General features: G+C 37.0%; 1 protein-coding gene across 4 annotated transcripts in view; it reads left to right on the plus strand.

Annotated features, from left to right (window-relative positions):
• The window catches only part of DICER1 (dicer 1, ribonuclease III), a 292,090-nt gene that overhangs the window by 23,561 nt on the left and 248,163 nt on the right, over nt 1-20,366 (plus strand). For all 4 annotated transcript variants that reach the window (XM_053697503.1, XM_053697504.1, XM_053697505.1 and 1 more), the window contains exons 2-5: nt 3,882-3,932; nt 14,969-15,063; nt 16,797-16,987; nt 18,435-18,597. In XM_053697503.1, the coding sequence (XP_053553478.1) occupies nt 16,847-16,987; nt 18,435-18,597 (304 nt within the window). In that variant the 5' untranslated portion in view covers nt 3,882-3,932; nt 14,969-15,063; nt 16,797-16,846. The remainder of the gene's footprint in view (nt 1-3,881; nt 3,933-14,968; nt 15,064-16,796; nt 16,988-18,434; nt 18,598-20,366) is intronic.

The following is a 20,366-nucleotide window of genomic DNA, read 5'->3' on the forward strand; positions in this document are numbered from 1 at the left end:
CTGAAGCAGTTTTTGGTAGAAAAGTACTTCAGGCAGCGGTTTCAGTTTGAATCTTCTGCTTATGTTTTCATTAAATTTTATTTTGGGTGTGGATTATTTTCAGCAGGAATTGGCTGTCTTTATTTTATCCCTCCCTCTCTAGTGACTCTTGCGTGGAAAGATCCACATCTTGGGTAGTCATTATCCCATACGTCACTAGCTCATGGACTCTTGCTAATTACATGAAAGAAAACATAATTTATGTAAGAACTTACCTGATAAATTCATTTCTTTCATATTAGCAAGAGTCCATGAGGCCCACCCTTTTTGTGGTGGTTATGATTTTTTTGTATAAAGCACAATTATTCCAATTCCTTATTTTATATGCTTTCGCACTTTTTTCTTATCACCCCACTTCTTGGCTATTCGTTAAACTGATTTGTGGGTGTGGTGAGGGGTGTATTTATAGGCATTTTAAGGTTTGGGAAACTTTGCCCCTCCTGGTAGAAATGTATATTCCATACGTCACTAGCTCATGGACTCTTGCTAATATGAAAGAAATGAATTTATCAGGTAAGTTCTTACATAAATTATGTTTTTTATGATTCAGAAAGAGCATGCAGTATTAAGAAACTTTCCAATTTAATTCCATTATGACATTTTGCACATTCTTTTTATATGCAAACTTTCTGGGTAACAAGAACCTACTGAGCATGTGTACAAGCTCAAAGGGTATACGTATACTAGTCTGTGATTGGCTGATGTCTGTCACATGATATAGGGGCCGGAAAATGGGAGAAAAAATTATTTTGTCAGAAAATCTACTGCTTATTTAAAATTCAGAGTAGGTGTTAAATTATTTTCCTTATGCACTTGTTAATCATGCAATTCTACTGCATTGAGCGGTTCTTTAAAGGAACACTGAACCAAATTTTTTTTCTTTCATGATTCAGGTAGAGCATGCAATTTTAAGCAACTTTCTAATTTACTCCTTTTATCAATTTTTCTTTCTCTTGCTATCTTTATTTGAAAAAGAAGGCATCTAAACTTGTTTTTTTTAGTTCAGTACTCTGGACAGCATTTTTTTTATTGGTGGATGAATTTATCCTCCAATCAGCAATGAGAACCCAGGTTGTTCAACAAAAATGGGCCGGCATCTAAACTTACATTCTTGCATTTCAAATAAAGATACCAAGAGAATAAAGAAAAATTGATAATAGGAGTAAATTAGAAAGTTGCTTAAAATTTCATGCTCTATCTAAATCACAAAAGAAAAACATTGGGTTCAGTGTCCCTTTTAAGGATCATGAACAGTGCTGGTGGAGTTGAAGCTTTGTTTGTTTGTATCCATAACTCTCTAACCCAATACAATGTTATCACTACTGCAAGGGTTTGACCACCTCCTTCATACTGACTTGCTTGAGTCAGTTCAGTACCTACATTTTTGAGTAAGGATGGCAGTCTAGGACAGTAGGTTTGACCACTCTTTGTAAACCATTCTCACTAACTGAAATTATCCACCCACCCTCTGACAATGGTGTGGGCCTTAGCTTGCACTTTGTAAGTGGTCCTAGTATACAGACAGTCCCATTTTATCTATGTGTTTTCCCTAGTTTTATGGATGCTTGCTGTGTAGTTTTAAAGGAACAGGCAGATAGTACTTCGGATTTTCCAGTTTGCTGGTTAACAGTGCTGTTTCCTTTTACTGTACCTTGTGTATAGCAAGTGGCCCAGTCTTGCACTATAATACACATTGAGAATCGGGTTGCTTTTATATGTTTATTTCCACACACACACCTTTTTGTTGTTGTTGCTTTAACATGTTTGATACATGCAATTTAGACTCAAAGGGCTAGATTTATCAAGCTCTTCTTTCCCCTTCGACTGCAGGTTTATCAAGCAGCGTTCATCAAACCGCTACTTCCCTGCCCTGTTTTCCACCTCTTAGATGTAGAATTTCAATATCCACTGTCTCTTACCATTATACACAAGCTCTCCTACGCACTCGTGTTCAACCCCGCCCCCTACCCGTGCAGGGCTCCTGGTGATTGCTGCCCGCCAGAGGAGACGCTGGTGCAGACAGCTGCGAATATGTACGCCACTGCCTGCGGATGATAAATCGAGCCCAAAGTGATGGTAAATTCTAGCGTTTCAAAAACGCTAGGATATAACATCACTAAAAATAAAGGTGACATTCATTCATCAGTTTAAAAAAAAATGATAAATAGGTACCTTTTTTATGTCGCCGCGCTTCAGTGCTAACCTAAGCGCCTCCGGCCGTCCACGACAGCAGTTTTTTCAATTGTTATGTTTCCAACTCTTAGCCAATTACCATGCTGGCCTTCGGCATAATGTTTCATTTTGATTTTACTGTCCCTTTTAAAATGCAATTGTACCCAGAGGCAGAACTTTACTTCACTTTCTGCAATGAGAATTGTTTTTGTGAAAAATGTTCTGCAGGTCATTTTGAAATAAAATAACATTTTAAATTAGGGAGTTACACAAAAGCACCAGTTCAGCTGCAATGTGTTGTTTAACTGGAAAGTCAAGACATTTTTAAAGTTTTATAATTTTTAAGTTTTGAAAATATCTCAAATTTCTTTCCTTTTCTCTTAGCTCGCAAGAACATTTTACATTCAAAAGTCACAGCTTTGCAGACTGGAAAAGGCTAGGGTTGCGTGGTTAAAAAAATAAATAATCCCTGACAGCCAGTCACTGCTGCTCCATATTAGACTGTTCTCTTCAAACAGCACTTTTCTCTGGATGCACTGTGTTAAAGGGACAGTCTACACCAGAATTGTTACACAATGCAGCCACAGCAAAGCTCTGTTTGAAGAGAACAGTCTAATGTGGAGCAGCACTGCAAAGCAGCACTGAAAGTTAAAGCGCTAACATTTCCTGCATGTGTTCTGTTCTTTCTGCAGACATGATGCATTTTCTGCAATGACATCTCAGATCACAGCAGGTTCTGCCATGTGGCAATTGTATACTTTTTTTTTTAATTTTCTATTTTTAAGTGTTCTGTTCATGGGCGGCACTATACAAATCCGTACCATTTTTAAATAACTGCCAGCATATATTATAGCTTGCCTTGCAAGCCTGTCACTAAATGTTTAATTAAAACTTAAATATAGACATCATTTAATTATTTTTAAAATGTAGATAATTTCAGAAGAAACGATCTTTGGAATATGTGAATGGTGCCCTGGTGATTACGTTGTAATCTGTAATGATCAGGTCTCCTTAGAGTTGCAAGTCTGCATTCACCTCTGTGACAAGCAATAAAATAGCATTCTGTCTGACAAAACATTGGAATGTCTGTTTTATTACACATATTAACCTTATTTTATTTTTTAAGAACCAGTAAATGTTTAACTTCACTGTTTTCTCTTAAGATTGTTAACTCCGCTGTAAGCGTGGTGTAATTTTATATTTCCTTTTTGAATGTGAAAATGGCAGTTCACAGACCACATTGAAATCAACCTTTTACAAGCTGTTTTAAGATGTAAAGCATACGCATAACATCTTCCTGCCCTGAAGCTAGTCACTTAAACTAATTAAAACATTTCCCTAAAAATGTGGATTTTACTTTGGTCCTTTGAGAGAAAGTAGTAAATGTTCGAGCTTACTTCCACGGTAAATTTGCGAGTGACCTTTTCATGTTCCTAAATGAAAATATGGTTCAATATCACCTCCCGTCCATTTTAGTTGGGTATAATAGTATAACCTGTATGCACCTGAAATGTTTTCTGTATTGATCCTGTTTCTCATTGACTAGCCAAAAAAAGTTTTGGACAAAAGAGTGGTCAATAAAAGTACAAATTATGTAAAGGCAAGAAAGCAGACTTGCACATGGTGTTTTATTTAACTTCTGTGTTAAATAATTCTTTGTTTTTTTTCAGGTTGCCAAGGGTGAGTTACCGATTTTTGGAATCTCTAGCAATGCGACAGAGGTAATGTATTGGAGCAGGGTATTGTTTCTGTTTAGTCTGAAACGTAGCGCTTGGTTGCTAAGTATGCATACAGTGTGACCAGTATTTAAAGGGACATGAAACCCCAAATTTTCTTTCATGAAATGGATAGAACATACAATTTTAAAAAACTTTCCAGTTTAGTTATTTTATGATCAATTTAGCTTTATTCTCTTGGTATCATTTGTTGAAAGAGCAGGAATGCACTACTGGTTACTAACTGAACATATGGGTGAGCCAATGACAATCGGTGTATATGTGTGTGTGTGTATATATGTGTGTATATGTGTATGTGTGTGTGTATATATGTGTGTATATGTGTATGTGTGTGTGTGTGTATATATGTGTGTATATGTGTATGTGTGTGTGTGTATATATGTATATTTATGTGTACAGGTAGCCCTCAGTTTACGCCGAGGTTAGGTTCCAGAAGGAATGGTTGTAAATCGAAACCGTTGTAAATTGAAACCCAGTTTATAATGTAAGTCAATGGGAAGTGAGGGAGTTAGGTTCCAGGCCCCTCTCAAAATTGTCATAAGTAACACCTAATACATTATTTTTAAAGCTTTGAAATGAAGACTTTAAATGCTAAACAGCATTATAAACCTAATAAAATAATCACACAACACAGAATATATAATTAAACTAAGTTAAATCAACAAAAACATTTGCTAAACAGCATTATAAACCTAATAAAATAACCACACAACACAGACTTCACTTGCATGTTTCTGCAAACAGTTCTCTCTATGCATTCCAATCTGGACTGATTTATAGACAGGACGATCTTGTTCCTTTGAAATCTGCTCCATAGCTCAGGTCTGGTTAAACTGATTAATTTCAGCTTGCTTGGCTTTGCTGCAACACAAGCGGACAGCTCCACCTACTGGCTATTTTAATAAATGCACTGCTTCTCAATGCTTTTCAATAGCAGTCACATGACTGGAAAAAAAGGTTGTTATTCTGAAACGGTGTAAATTGAACCGTTGTAAAACGAGGGCCACCTGTATATATGTGTGTATATATGTGTATATATATATATATATATATATATATATGTGTATATGATGTGTGTGTATGTGTATATGTATATTTATGTGCATGTATATGATGTGTGTGTATGTGTATATGTATATTTATGTGCATGTATATGATGTGTGTGTATATGTATATTTATGTGTATATGTGTGTGTGTGTATGTATATGTATATGTATATATATATATATATATATATATATATATATATATATATATATATATATATATATATATATATATATATATATATATATATATATATATATATATATATAGTGTGTGTGTATATATATATGCAACCATTTAGACATTTAAATGGTTATGAAACCCAAAAATGTGCTGCTTGTTCAGAGCATACATTTATTTTTATTTTTTTTCCCAATTTACTTCTATTATCAAATGTTTTATTTGTACTTGTGTTATTCTTTATTAAGGAGCTATCTAGGTAGGTGTCTGGAGGACTACATAGCAGAACATAGTTTTACCATCTAGTGCTCTTGTAAATGGATAACATTCTTGCTGAACTGCTGCCATATAGAGCTCTAGACACACGTATGCTCTTGAGCTTACATCCTTGCTGTTCAACAAAAAAATACCAAGAGAATCTGAATTAAGAAAAATGTTTGGTTTCATGTCCATTTAAAAAAAAAAAAAAAAAAAAGCAAGCATATTGGGGACAGCTTGTGTGTAATTCATGGTTTTGCATATTTGGAGAAGAGTGGAAAGAATCAGTGGTGCCTTTTGTATTTTTTAGAAGGATGGATGCTGTAGTTAGAAGAATTTTATTTTTATTATCTAAACAATTCTTTTAATTGCCCCTTCATGTATATATGGCAGTGATGTGCAGTCACTAGAGGCAGGTGAGGCAGTGCTTCACCTCTCATATGGGCAAAAATATATTTTTTTTTATTGGCTTTAAAAAAAAAAATTGTAATTTTTTTCCCCCAGCATTTTTTTTTCTCACAGCTATATGTTGTGCAATGCAGAGGCACAAGCAGATCTGCCCACCATTACACAACATGCTGCGCCACCTACTGGATGCAAGTGGTTAAGATCATTGCATGGCCCATTAACTGCTTATTTGAGGCAGTCCTATTTGGGCTGAACCAATCCAGCGAGGGCCATTAGTAAGTGGAACATAGGGTTGGGGCTGGATGTTAAATCATATAAAACAAAACAAAAATGGAAAAAAACTACTTTCATATATTTTGTTGCTGTTCTGTGAACCTGCTAGCTTTGCTAAAGTGAAAAAGAGAGTTCTGTTCTTCCCCTCTAAGGGCAGTGGAATGTGCGACTGTCACTTCCTGAATCCTTACAGAGCAGGAAAAGAGGCACAGAGAGCAGTGTTTCAGCCACATCTTATTAAAGTAAGATTTTACTGAAAGATTCTGTTAGTTAAAATGATAATTTAATGAATGTGGTTTAGTGTTTGTTTACTCTTTTATAGCAGGGTCGTTTTTGTATTTTGTTTACTCAAACTTTACACCCACTAACTTAGCAACTTGCCTCTGTACTTCACACTAAATTATAGACTCATTTTCTGAACTCTCTGTAGCTCTGCTGTTTTATTACTTTAAAATGCAGTACCCCCCCTTGTGTGTGTGTGTGTGTGTGTCTCTCTCTCTCTCTCTCTCTCTCTCTCTCTCTCTCTCTCTCTCTCTCTCTCTCTCTCTCTCTCTCTCTCTCTCTCTCTCTCTCTCTCTATCCATCTCTCTCCTTATGTGTTGTTCTCCCCATGGTCTCTTTCTCTCTCTGTCTCTCTTCCTCCCCCTCTGACTCTCATCCCTTATGTAATGAAAGAATCTATAAGCATAATTTGCAGCATTAAAGTAAAATGTATGTTTTAAACATATTTTAATGGGCATGGATTTCTAGATCTCATAATCAGAGCAAGCATTGTGTTATCTGGCAAGAGTTTCTGTTACAATCCTTTTAGACTAAAATCAGATGTTTACTAAGTTGACCAGTTTTCCAAGACACCATTTAAAGGGACATGAAACCCATATGAAACCCATATGCAAATTTAAATAACTTTCCAATTTACATCTAATATCTAATTTTCTTTATTCTTTTGATGTCCTTTGTTGAAAATCATATCTAAATATGCTCAGTAGCTGCTGATTGGTGGCTGCACATAGATACCTCATGTGATTGGCTCACCCATGTGCATTGCTATTTCTTCAACAAAGGCTATCTAAAGAATGAAGGCGTATCCTAGCCACTGCTTCACCATCCTCTGATGTCACTGATATATGGAGTCAAATGTCTGGGTCTATCATAAAAAAATAGATCTATATTGTGTGGGTTTAATAACTACGTAACTCGGAACCCATTTTTCTAATTGTATTCTAAATCGAAAACAGTGCATTAGTACATTCTAGATACAGCTTATATGTCCATTTAAATTGTATTACATCTTCAGTCATCAGGGCTGTTGCTATCTAGCCTGTTCTTATCCAATGTAAGCCTAAAATGGGGCTTGTTTCTGGATCATCAGTCCGCAAGCCCTACCCAGGGTCCTGAACCAAAAACGGGCCGGCTCCTAAGCTTACATTCCTGCTTTTTAAAATGAAAAAATACCAAGAGGATAAAGAAATTTGATAATAGGAGTACATTAGGAATTTGCTTAAAATTGCATGTTCTATCTGAATCATAAAAAAACAATTGGGTTTAATATCCCTTTAATGTTTTCTGTAGGTTGTACCTTTATTTTAATTATAAAGAGACCAAAAGTCCTTGTGATTGTGTTTTAACAACCCACTAAGTAAGCTGGCACTGTTTTGTCTTAAATGCCCTGAATTCTTCTCAGGTCAGAACATGTTTCTTTATTTAAATATATTTTAAAAGGCTTTTATGTAGATAAAAATTAATTTACTTGACCTTTTATAAGATTATGATCATAAATGGGGAATTGTATACCTCAGAAAGGAGGTTGAAGGAGGGAGGAGATAGCTGATTGTAGTGTAGGGCTCAAGAAATCATGGAACCAGACTTTTTTTTTTTAAAAAAAAATTTTAAGCCCCCAAGACACTCATTGGTGCCCCCTCTCAAGCCACACTTTAAATATATTCTGTGGCTTCTTGATTCTTTCTAGCCCTTTCAGCTGTGGAATACAAATCTAAGTTTGGGCAAGCCACTAATATCTCCCATGAAGCCTCTTTACTAATGATGCAATACGAGGGAGTTAATGTAATTTAATCTCACATATGATGCTGGACAGGACTTTCAGCTACATGGCAAACTATTGGAGATCAAGCCCTCGGGAGTGTGTGACCATATATGTAGTCCTGCTCTGCAATGCAGCAGGTCTCACCGCAAACAACTCGTAAGGATGACCAATTTTGAACAAATTTTGGTGCTAGTCCTGATGCATTGAATTGACATGCAGCTGTGCTGATGCATGCCAAAAGGGCTAATTGTCACCCATCACCTCAACATCCAAAATTCTGGGACTTAAAGGGACATGAAACCCAAATTGTTTCTTTTGTGAATTGGAAAGGATACCAAGAGTACTAAGTAAATTTGATAATGAAAATATTTTTTTTGGGGGGGCGGGGGGGGGGTTTGTCCCTATAACCCTTTGAGTGCTAACGATGGCTCTGAGCCGTCGCAAATTGTCTCAGTCAGGTGCTAACGACAGCTCAGAGCTGTCACAAGCACTCTCCCACCTTGAGGGAGATCTGGGGTCTCCCACCCGCTGCTACCCAGGCCTGCATAGTGACAGGCATCGCCGGGGCTTCACGTTTTGCTTTATTGAAAATTTACAATAGACAGAATAGGGAAATGGGGCATGCTGCTGAGAAGCATGTATGTCAGGCATCTAAGCGGCTATAGACCCCCAAGACCCACCTTTGGAAAGGTAATCGCCTAGCCTTTGCAACTGTATATGTCTGCTTAGAAAAAAGAAAAAAAAAAAGTTTAAAAAAATTTATTTAAAAAATAGAAAAATAAAAAACCCTAAAATCCAGCTTAGCACCCAGGTGGGAAAATGCTTAGCACTCAAATGGTTAAGGGAATGTTACCTGATGTCAGGATCCCTCAGATTTTTTATATTCCTTGGTTATATGTATGTTGGCTGCACTTTAATTGGTAGTAAACAATCTTGATTAAAAACAAATATATATATATATATATATATTTCTTTCATGTAATTAGCAAGAGTCCATGAGCTAGTGACGTATGGGATATACATTCCTACCAGGAGGGGCAAAGTTTCCCAAACCTCAAAATGCCTATAAATACACCCCTCACCACACCCACAAATCATTTTTACAAACTTTGCCTCCTATGGAGGTGGTGAAGTAAGTTTGTGCTAGATTCTACGTTGATATGCGCTCCGCAGCAGGTTGGAGCCCGGTTTTCCTCTCAGCGTGCAGTGAATGTCAGAGGGATGTGAAGAGAGTATTGCCTATTTGAATTCAATTATCTCCTTCTACGGGGTCTATTTCATAGGTTCTCTGTTATCGGTCGTAGAGATTCATCTCTTACCTCCCTTTTCAGATCGACGATATACTCTTATATATACCATTACCTCTACTGATTCTCGTTTCAGTACTGGTTTGGCTTTCTACTACATGTAGATGAGTGTCCTGGGGTAAGTAAGTCTTATTTTCTGTGACACTCTAAGCTATGGTTGGGCACTTTTGTATAAAGTTCTAAATATATGTATTCAAACATTTATTTGCCTTAACTCAGGATGTTCAACGTTCCTTATTTCAGACAGTCAGTTTCATATTTGGGATAATGCATTTGAATCAATCAATTTTTTTCTTACCTTAAAATTTGACTTTTTTTCCTGTGGGCTGTTAGGCTCGCGGGGGCTGAAAATGCTTCATTTTATTGCGTCATTCTTGGTGCAGACTTTTTTGGCGCAAAAAGTTTTTTCTGTTTCCGGCGTCATAAGTGTCGGCGGAAGTTGCGTCATTTTTGACGTTCTTTTGCGCCAAAAGTGTCGGCGTTCCGGATGTGGCGTCATTTTTGGCGACAAAAGCATTTAGGCGCCAAATAATGTGGGCGTCTTTTTTTGGCGCTAAAAAATATGGGCGTCATTTTTGTCTCCACATTATTTAAAGTCTCATAATTTATTGCTTCTGGTTGTTAGAAGCTTGTTCACTGGCATTTTTTCCCATTCCTGAAACTGTCATTTAAGGAATTTGATCAATTTTGCTTTATATGTTGTTTTTCTCTATTACATATTGCAAGATGTCCCAGATTGACACTGAGTTAGAAGATACTTCTGGAAAAACGCTGCCTGGTGCTGGATCTACCAAAGTTAAGTGTATCTGTTGTAAACTTGTGGTATCTGTTCCTCCAGCTGTTGTTTGTAATGAATGTCATGACAAACTTGTTAATGCAGATAATATTTCCTTTAGTAATGTTACATTACCTGTTGTGGTTCCATCAACATCTAATGCTCAGAGTGTTCCTGTTAACATAAGAGATTTTGTTTCTAAATCTATTAAGAAGGCTATGTCTGTTATTCCCCCTTCTAGTAAACGTAAAAGGTCTTTTAAAACTTCTCATTTTTCAGATGAATTTTTAAATGAACATCATTATTCTGATTCTGATAGTGGTTCCTCTGGTTCAGAGGATTCTGTCTCAGAGGTTGATGCTGATAAATCTTCATATTTATTCAAAATGGAATTTATTCGTTCTTTACTTAAAGAGGTCTTAATTGCATTAGAAATAGAGGATTCTGGTCCTCTTGATACTAAATCTAAACGTTTAAATAAGGTTTTTAAATCTCCTGTAGTTATTCCAGAAGTTTTTCCTGTCCCTGATGCTATTTCTGAAGTAATCTCCAGGGAATGGAATAATTTGGGTAATTCTTTTACTCCTTCTAAACGTTTTAAGCAATTATATCCTGTGCCGTCTGACAGATTAGAATTTTGGGACAAAATCCCTAAAGTTGATGGGGCTATTTCTACCCTTGCTAAACGTACTACTATTCCTACGGCAGATAGTACTTCCTTTAAGGATCCTTTAGATAGGAAGATTGAATCCTTTCTAAGAAAAGCTTACTTATGTTCAGGTAATCTTCTTAGACCTGCTATATCTTTAGCGGATGTGGCTGCAGCTTCAACTTTTTGGTTAGAAGCTTTAGCGCAGCAAGTATCAGATCATAACTCTCATAGCATTGTTAATCTTCTTCAACATGCTAATAACTTTATTTGTGATGCCATCTTTGATATCATTAGAGTTGATGTCGGGTATATGTCTCTAGCTATTCTAGCTAGAAGAGCTTTATGGCTTAAAACTTGGAATGCTGATATGTCTTCAAAGTCAACTTTGCTTTCCCTTTCTTTCCAGGGTAATAAATTATTTGGTTCTCAGTTGGATTCTATTATCTCAACTGTTACTGGAGGGAAAGGAACTTTTTTACCACAAGATAGAAAATCTAAAGGTAAATTTAGGTCTAATAATCGTTTTCGTTCCTTTCGTCACAATAAGGAACAAAAGCCTGATCCTTCGCCCTCAGGAGCGGTATCAGTTTGGAAACCATCTCCAGTCTGGAATAAGTCCAAGCCTTTTAGAAAAACAAAACCAGCTCCCAAGTCCACATGAAGGTGCGGCCCTCATTCCAGCCCAGCTGGTAGGGGGCAGATTACGTTTTTTCAAACAAATTTGGATCAATTCAATTCACAATCTTTGGATTCAAAACATTGTTTCAGAAGGGTACAGAATTGGCTTCAAGATAAGGCCTCCTGCAAAGAGATTTTTTTCTTTCCCCTGTCCCAGTAAATCCAGCAAAGGCTCAAGCATTTCTGAAATGTGTTTCAGATCTAGAGTTGGCTGGAGTAATTATGCCAGTTCCAGTTCTGGAACAGGGGCTGGGGTTTTATTCAAATCTCTTCATTGTACCAAAGAAGGAGAATTCCTTCAGACCAGTTCTGGATCTAAAAATATTGAATCGTTATGTAAGGATACCAACATTCAAGATGGTAACTATAAGGACTATTCTGCCTTTTGTTCAGCAAGGGCATTATATGTCCACAATAGATTTACAGGATGCATATCTGCATATTCCGATTCATCCAGATCACTATCAGTTTCTGAGATTCTCTTTCCTAGACAAGCATTACCAGTTTGTGGCTCTGCCGTTTGGCCTAGCAACAGCTCCAAGGATTTTTACAAAGGTTCTCGGTGCCCTTCTGTCTGTAATCAGAGAACAGGGTATTGTGGTATTTCCTTATTTGGACGATATCTTGGTACTTGCTCAGTCTTCACATTTAGCAGAATCTCATACGAATCGACTTGTGTTGTTTCTTCAAGATCATGGTTGGAGGATCAATTTACCGAAAAGTTCATTAATTCCTCAGACAAGGGTTACCTTTTTAGGTTTCCAGATAGATTCAGTGTCCATGACTCTGTCTCTGAAAGACAAGAGACGTCTAAAATTGTTCTCAGCTTGTCGAAACCTTCAATCACAATCATTCCCTTCGGTAGCCTTATGCATGGAAATTCTAGGTCTTATGACTGCTGCATCGGATGCAATCCCCTTTGCTCGTTTTCACATGCGTCCTCTTCAGCTCTGTATGCTGAACCAGTGGTGCAGGGATTACACAAAGATATCTCAATTAATATCTTTAAAACCGACTGTACGACACTCTGACGTGGTGGACGGATCACCATCGTTTAGTTCAGGGGGCTTCTTTTGTTCTTCCGACCTGGACTGTAATTTCAACAGATGCAAGTCTGACAGGTTAGGGAGCTGTTTGGGGGTCTCTGACAGCACAAGGGGTTTGGGAATCTCAGGAGGTGAGATTACCAATCAATATTTTGGAACTCCGTGCAATTTTCAGAGCTCTTCAGTCATGGCCTCTTCTAAAGAGAGAATCGTTCATTTGTTTTCAGACAGACAATGTCACAACTGTGGCATACATCAATCATCAAGGAGGGACTCGCAGTCCTCTGGCTATGAAAGAAGTATCTCGAATACTGGTATGGGCGGAATCCAGCTCCTGTCTAATCTCTGCGGTTCATATCCCAGGTATAGACAATTGGGAAGCGGATTATCTCAGTCGCCAAACGTTACATCCGGGCGAATGGTCTCTTCACCCAGAGGTTTTTCTTCAGATTGTTCAAATGTGGGGACTTCCAGAAATAGATCTGATGGCTTCCCATCTAAACAAGAAACTTCCCAGGTATCTGTCCAGATCCAGGGATCCTCAAGTGGAAGCAGTGGATGCATTGTCACTTCCTTGGAAGTATCATCCTGCCTATATCTTTCCGCCTCTAGTTCTTCTTCCAAGAGTAATCTCCAAGATTCTGAAGGAATGCTTGTTTGTTCTGCTGGTAGCTCCAGCATGGCCTCACAGGTTTTGGTATGCGGATCTGGTCCGGATGGCCTCTTGCCAACAGTGGACTCTTCCGTTAAGACCAGACCTTCTGTCGCAAGGTCCTTTTTTCCATCAGGATCTCAAATCCTTAAATTTTAAAGGTATGGAGATTGAACGCTTGATTCTTAGTCAAAGAGGTTTCTCTGACTCTGTGATTAATACTATGTTACAGGCTCGTAAATCCGTATCTAGGGAGATATATTATAGAGTCTGGAAGACTTATATTTCTTGGTGTCTTTCATCATTTTTCCTGGCATTCTTTTAGAATTCCGAGAATTTTACAGTTCCTTCAGGATGGTTTGGATAAAGGTTTGTCTGCAAGTTCCTTGAAAGGACAAATCTCTGCTCTTTCTGTTCTTTTTCACAGAAAGATTGCTAATCTTCCTGATATTCATTGTTTTGTACAAGCTTTGGTTCGTATAAAACCTGTCATTAAGTCAATTTCTCCTCCTTGGAGTTTGAATTTGGTTCTGGGGGCTCTTCAAGCTCCTCCGTTTGAACCTATGCATTCATTGGACATTAAATTACTTTCTTGGAAAGTTTTGTTCCTTTTGGTGATCTCTTCTGCCAGAAGAGTTTCTGAATTATCTGCTCTTTCTTGTGAGTCTCTTTTTCTGATTTTTCATCAGGATAAGGCGGTGTTGCGAACTTCTTTTAAATTTTTACCTAAGGTTGTGAATTCTAACAACATTAGTAGAGAAATTGTGGTTCCTTCATTATGTCCTAATCCTAAGAATTCTAAGGAGAAATCATTGCATTCTTTGGATGTAGTTAGAGCTTTGAAATATTATGTTGAAGCTACTAAGAATTTCCGAAAGACTTCTAGTCTATTTGTTATCTTTTCCGGTTCTAGGAAAGGTCAGAAGGCCTCTGCCATTTCTTTGGCATCTTGGTTGAAATCTTTAATTCATCATGCTTATGTCGAGTCGGGTAAAACTCCGCCTCAAAGGATTACAGCTCATTCTACTAGGTCAGTTTCTACTTCCTGGGCGTTTAGGAATGAAGCTTCGGTTGATCAGATTTGCAAAGCAGCAACTTGGTCTTCTTTGCATACTTTTACTAAATTCTACCATTTTGATGTGTTTTATTCTTCTGAAGCAGTTTTTGGTAGAAAGGTACTTCAGGCAGCTGTTTCAGTTTGATTCTTCTGCTTATAATTTCAGTTTTTTTCATTATAAGATTTAAACTTTAGTTTGGGTGTGGATTATTTTCAGCGGAATTGGCTGTCTTTATTTTATCCCTCCCTCTCTAGTGACTCTTGCGTGGAAGATCCACATCTTGGGTAGTCATTATCCCATACGTCACTAGCTCATGGACTCTTGCTAATTACATGAAAGAAAACATGAGGCCTACCCTTTTTGTGGTGGTTATGATTTTTTTTGTATAAAGCACAATTATTCCAATTCCTTGTTTTTTATGCTTTCGCACTTTTTTCTTATCACCCCACTTCTTGGCTATGCGTTAAACTGATTTGTGGGTGTGGTGAGGGGTGTATTTATAGGCATTTTGAGGTTTGGGAAACTTTGCCCCTCCTGGTAGGAATGTATATCCCATACGTCACTAGCTCATGGACTCTTGCTAATATGAAAGAAATTAATTTATCAGGTAAGTTCTTACATAAATTATGTTTTTTTTCCTAGACCCATGAAGACTAAGATTTGATTATCTACATGCAGATATGGTGTCACAGTGCCGTTCATCAGTCAGTCGTTCAAAAATCTCTGCTATTGAAACGGTAAAGCTTTTCTTTATGACTTGGCACTTTTCAAAAAATGTTTCACTTCTTTGTGTTTTTAAAAGCCTAAAAATGCTAGTTTTGTCTGTAAAAGTCTATTTAAATGTATAACACAGGTGACTGTATCATAGTGATGCATACCACTTATTGGTACATCACTGAGCACTACTGTCACTAATAAAAAAATATTTAAAATTTTGATAATGAAAATATTTTTTTGGGGGGGGGGCAGGGGGTTGTCCCATAACCCCTTGAGTGCTAACGATGGCTCTGAGCCGTCGCAAATTGTCTCAGTCAGACAATCCAGCTTAGCACCCAGGTGGGAAAATGCTTAGCACTCAAATGGTTAAGGGAATGTTACCTGATGTCAGGATCCCTCCAATTTTGTATATTCCTTGGTTATATGTATGTTGGCTGCACTTTAATTGGTAGTAAACAGTCTTGATTAAAAACAAATATATATATATATTTTTTTCCTAGACCCATGAAGACTAAGATTTGATTAGGAACTTTTAACACTTTAAAGTTGTAGTATAATAATTACATTCTTAAAAAAAACTCCTTTGCACTGTGCTTGCATTAATTCTATTGTTTGTTCTTTTTCTGAAAATTGTGGGCTTTCCAATTCCAGTGAAGTGGAAATGCAGACTCCAGATGTAACACTACTATATTCTATGCAGTTATTGGCTGCACACTCCAGTGAGCTATTTAGAACTGTCCACTATTGGCCTCAGCAAAGAACGAAACCTAGGTTACAACATGGCGGGGCTTATGGACAATAATATTTTACACATACATTTTCAATATTTAAACAATATAAGTTCAGAAAATACATCTGCATATTATTCTGTAGGTAATCTTTGTTTTGAGGAGATTATCCTTTCTAGCATTTATTTAGCGTTTGCATTCCCTTTTTAATACTGTCTAATATGAAATATTTTATATATGTGTGTATTGTCCACATTACTTCTATTAGGGAGTGTTAAATACAAAAGGAAAAAATAATGGAGGGAAATGTTGTTCTTCTTAGAACACTTTGTTTCAAGGCAATGTTTAGAATAACCTCCAGATATGAAATAGATTGCCTAAAAGTTATGGCAGTACAGTAATAGAAATGTAATATTTTACCTTCCATATGGTTTATCTTAATGTAGGTAATGGTAATAGCCACCTGTTTCATTCATTAGCTTTACACAATCCGTAAAACCTGTACGCTCTTTTTGGTAGTTTATTTTTTTTGTGGCAGGCACATCTACAGAAAATGCGTAGTAAAAAGGGACATAAAACCCAAAATGTTTCATTCATGATTCTAATAGAGAATACAATTTTAAACAACTTTCCAATTTACTTTCATCTAATTTCTTTTTTTTCTTTTGGTATCCTTTGTTGAAAAAGCACAATGTACAACTGGGAGCTAGCTAAACATATTGTGTGAGCCAATAACATGAGGCATGTATAAGCAGCCACCAATCTACAGCTCCTGAGCCTACCTAGGTATCTTTTTCACCAAAACAAATGAGATAGTAGAAGTAAATTTGAAAGTTGTTTAAAATAAAATGCTCTATCTGTATCATAAATGAAAAAAAAATGGGATTTCATATCCCTTTAAATCACACAAAGCAGATGTGGATGATTGTGTGGAAAGAGAGAGAATCAAGTTATGTTATGTTTCTGATTAATGCACATTTCCAATAAAGGTTTACGTTTGATGAATTAACTTTGTTTTCTTTTAGTGAGCTGCGCAGAAGGAAAATTGCAATGATCTAATTCACTGGATGTATGAATGCCCGGCATTATGCAGTCTCTCAGCATGGCAGGCCTGCAACTTATGACCCCTGCCTCATCACCAATGGGCCCCTTCTTTGGGTTGCCATGGCAACAAGAAGCCATTCATGATAACATTTATACCCCAAGGAAATATCAGGTACATCTGTTTTATGCTGCACATATAAATCACAATATGAAACAGCTATAATATCTCATAAAGATATATGCAGGTTGTCTTTTGAACTGACAATGTAACCCCTGGTAAACGTATCTACTTAATTTTATTAGAATAATGTAAAATATCCAGTTCTTCGCTTATACTCTATGAATGATCTAATGTTCAGTATCAGAACATTGTGCAGTTTCTAAAGCAGAGCATGAATGTTTTTCCCTTTTGTCCATGGGGCTTTTCAGCACAATTTTCAGGTTGATGCTATGTAGAGTAGAATGAAATTAGTTTGTCAGATCATGGGAAATTGATATGTGTCTGCTTGTGTTGCGCAATCAAACTCTCTGGACTTCTTCGACTCATTTTGGAAGTCATGAGTTCATTTAAATGGATAGATGTGTTAGAGAATTCCTGATTAATATGAAGTAACTGTCAGCCAGTGAACATTAATAGGAAGTATTTATCACACAAGGAACATTAGTATGAACTGAAATTGTAAAACATAAATAGAAGGTGCTACAGTGGGTAATATCTCAAAGCTTAATAGTTCAACTCAATCACACACTTATTTGCAGCTGTCCTACTGGCTGGTGCCACTGAGAAATCCAATGCCTCATCCTAGAATGTACCAGTTGGAATGAACTGACAAATCAGCCCACATTAGATATGCCATAAGGTTGGAAATAAAGTGATACAAATATGGTAACTACTTGAGGTAACAGCGGTTTTTACACTGAAAATAGAGTTGCACACTTTTTTGTTTTTAATAAATTTTACTACTTGGGTGTTTTTTTTTGTTTTTTTTTATTATGTTACCTGCATTTCTATAACTTATTTGCATTATCTATTGCCTTTGCATGAGGCTGTCTGAGGCTGTATTCAGTGGATCCAATGGATTATTTGGTGGGACTAGTGAGATGGGTGCACCAATTCTGTGTGTAAATGAGTTGAAGTATTGCGTTTTCAGATTACGCCATTGGTGCAATTTAATGTTTTACAGCTGCATTTGATTACACAATGAAGAGCTGACCATAGCTGTTGTCATTGATTATTTTTTTGCTTGCGATATAGTGGACTTTTAATCTTTGACTGGCGCCTCTGACCTTTTTGGTGACTTTTACAAACCGATATTGCTGTATTAGTTCCTGTCTTAATTTAAAAATATTTAATTAAACATTTGTTTCACGCACAAAACAATTTGAACCTTTTTTAAATACTGCTCTTTTATATCACTGATAGAATATTGTTGAGAATAATAATCTTTTTAGGTAGATACCAGTCTTGAATTGGATTCTTGGCTGTATGTCTTGCCAATCAGAGAATGTGATTTTTTTTTTTTGCATTTGCAGGATTTCCTGTTTATTACAGTACAGTAGTTTAGTTTGCAGTTTTTTTTTGTTTTTTTTAAACAATCATTAAATAATGTTTTTTTCAGATTGAACTGCTGGAAGCTGCAATGGATCACAATACTATAGTTTGTTTGAACTCTGGCTCAGGGAAGACTTTTATTGCAGTACTACTCACTAAAGAGCTGTCTTACCAGATACGTGGAGATTTTAACAGTGATGCTAAGAGGACAGTATTTTTGGTCAACTCTGGTAATTATGAACCATTTACTTATTTGTTTGTGTTAATGATATTTTTTTCGAATGAATAATTGAAGTTATGAAGTTTATCGCATATATAGTTCTGAGGAATTTGTTGGTATTCTACAAATAACTGATGTTTCAGATTATATTTTAAAGTATTTAAGAAATTTTTTGCTTTATACGCTTAAAGGGATATAAAACGTTAATGTTATTTCAGCATTCCCCAGGTCAATATAAACACTTAATATGCCTAAATACCTTCCATTTTTCTTTTCTGTAGTATTGCTGCAATTTGCAATCCAAAACAAGCCAAACCCATGTGGGTCTAATTTGCATAGACCAATCACGGTGAGGAACCTGGGTTCTTTGCTTGGGTGAAAAGTGCAACTTCGATCCTCTTGCGCAGGCGTGTTTGAAACGTTCTTTTCCATTGATTGACGTCACGGCTCTGGTCCCTTTTGAGATATGGCAATTCCTCAATATGCCGGTCTGTTTGTGCAAGCGTTATTCACTGGCATAATAATAAGAAAAAAACATTCAGGGCTAATGCGCATGCAATTTGCTTTTTTTTTTTTTTTCTTCTTCCATTAACCAGAGTTCTGACCTCCGGTTAATTGCGCTTTGTAATGGCTGGTTATTTAACTTGCGCCCGTAAAGGGGCAAATTTGAATTTATGGGCACACGTTTAAGATTGCACTCCACTCGTAATCTAGCCCTTAACCCCTTTCTGCCGGTACAAATAAGTAAAAAAATGTAACCCTTTGACAGGGTTAATTTTTCTACATCGGAACAACGTTAGGATCGGGTCAGGGGGGCGTCCCTATGACGCTAGGCAGGCCCTCCAGACCGCGTTTGCATCCTGGAAGCGCTGTTGGCTTCAGGACAGCCATACTGTTAGGACGTTCTAGAGGCGCTAAAGCCCAGCACGGTTAGAACGGAATAGAACGTCATAACGGCACTAAAAGGTTAAATTACACGATCGTACATGCGATCGCGTGATTTCAATGATGGGATCGGGACTGGGGGGATTGCCAATGACGCTAGGCACGCCCTCCAGTCCGCAGTCCCAGTTAAGAAGTCGTAACTGCTTCAGTAAGCAGAACGGCTAGGGTGTTCCATGCCGTCCTAATGGCTCTAAAGCCCAGCCCTGTTAGGACGGCATGAAACGTCCTAACTGCATTAAGGGGTTAACGTATAACTGGAAATATCATTTATATTTAATGTAAGAAAATATATTTTCTTACCAAAGCTAATTTGTATTTGTATACATTGGTTTATTTAAAATGTTAATATATCAAGTTCGTATGAATACGTGAGCAATTTTCATAAGATGCACATACTGTGATTATTATTATTATTATTATTATTATTATTATTATTATTATTTCTTTCATGTAATTAGCAAGAGTCCATGAGCTAGTGACGTATGGGATATACATTCCTACCAGGAGGGGAAAAGTTTCCCAAACCTCAAAATGCCTATAAATACACCCCTCACCACACCCACAATTCAGTTTTACAAACTTTGCCTCCTATGGAGGTGGTGAAGTAAGTTTGTGCTAGATTCTACGTTGATATGCGCTCCGCAGCAAGTTGGAGCCCGGTTTTCCTCTCAGCGTGCAGTGAATGTCAGAGGGATGTGAGGAGAGTATTGCCTATTTGAATGCAGTGATCTCCTTCTACGGGGTCTATTTCATAGGTTCTCTGTTATCGGTCGTAGAGATTCATCTCTTACCTCCCTTTTCAGATCGACGATATACTCTTATATATATACCATT

Source organism: Bombina bombina, chromosome 1 (genome assembly GCF_027579735.1).
Source record: "Bombina bombina isolate aBomBom1 chromosome 1, aBomBom1.pri, whole genome shotgun sequence".
Classification (NCBI taxonomy): Eukaryota; Metazoa; Chordata; class Amphibia; order Anura; family Bombinatoridae; genus Bombina; species Bombina bombina.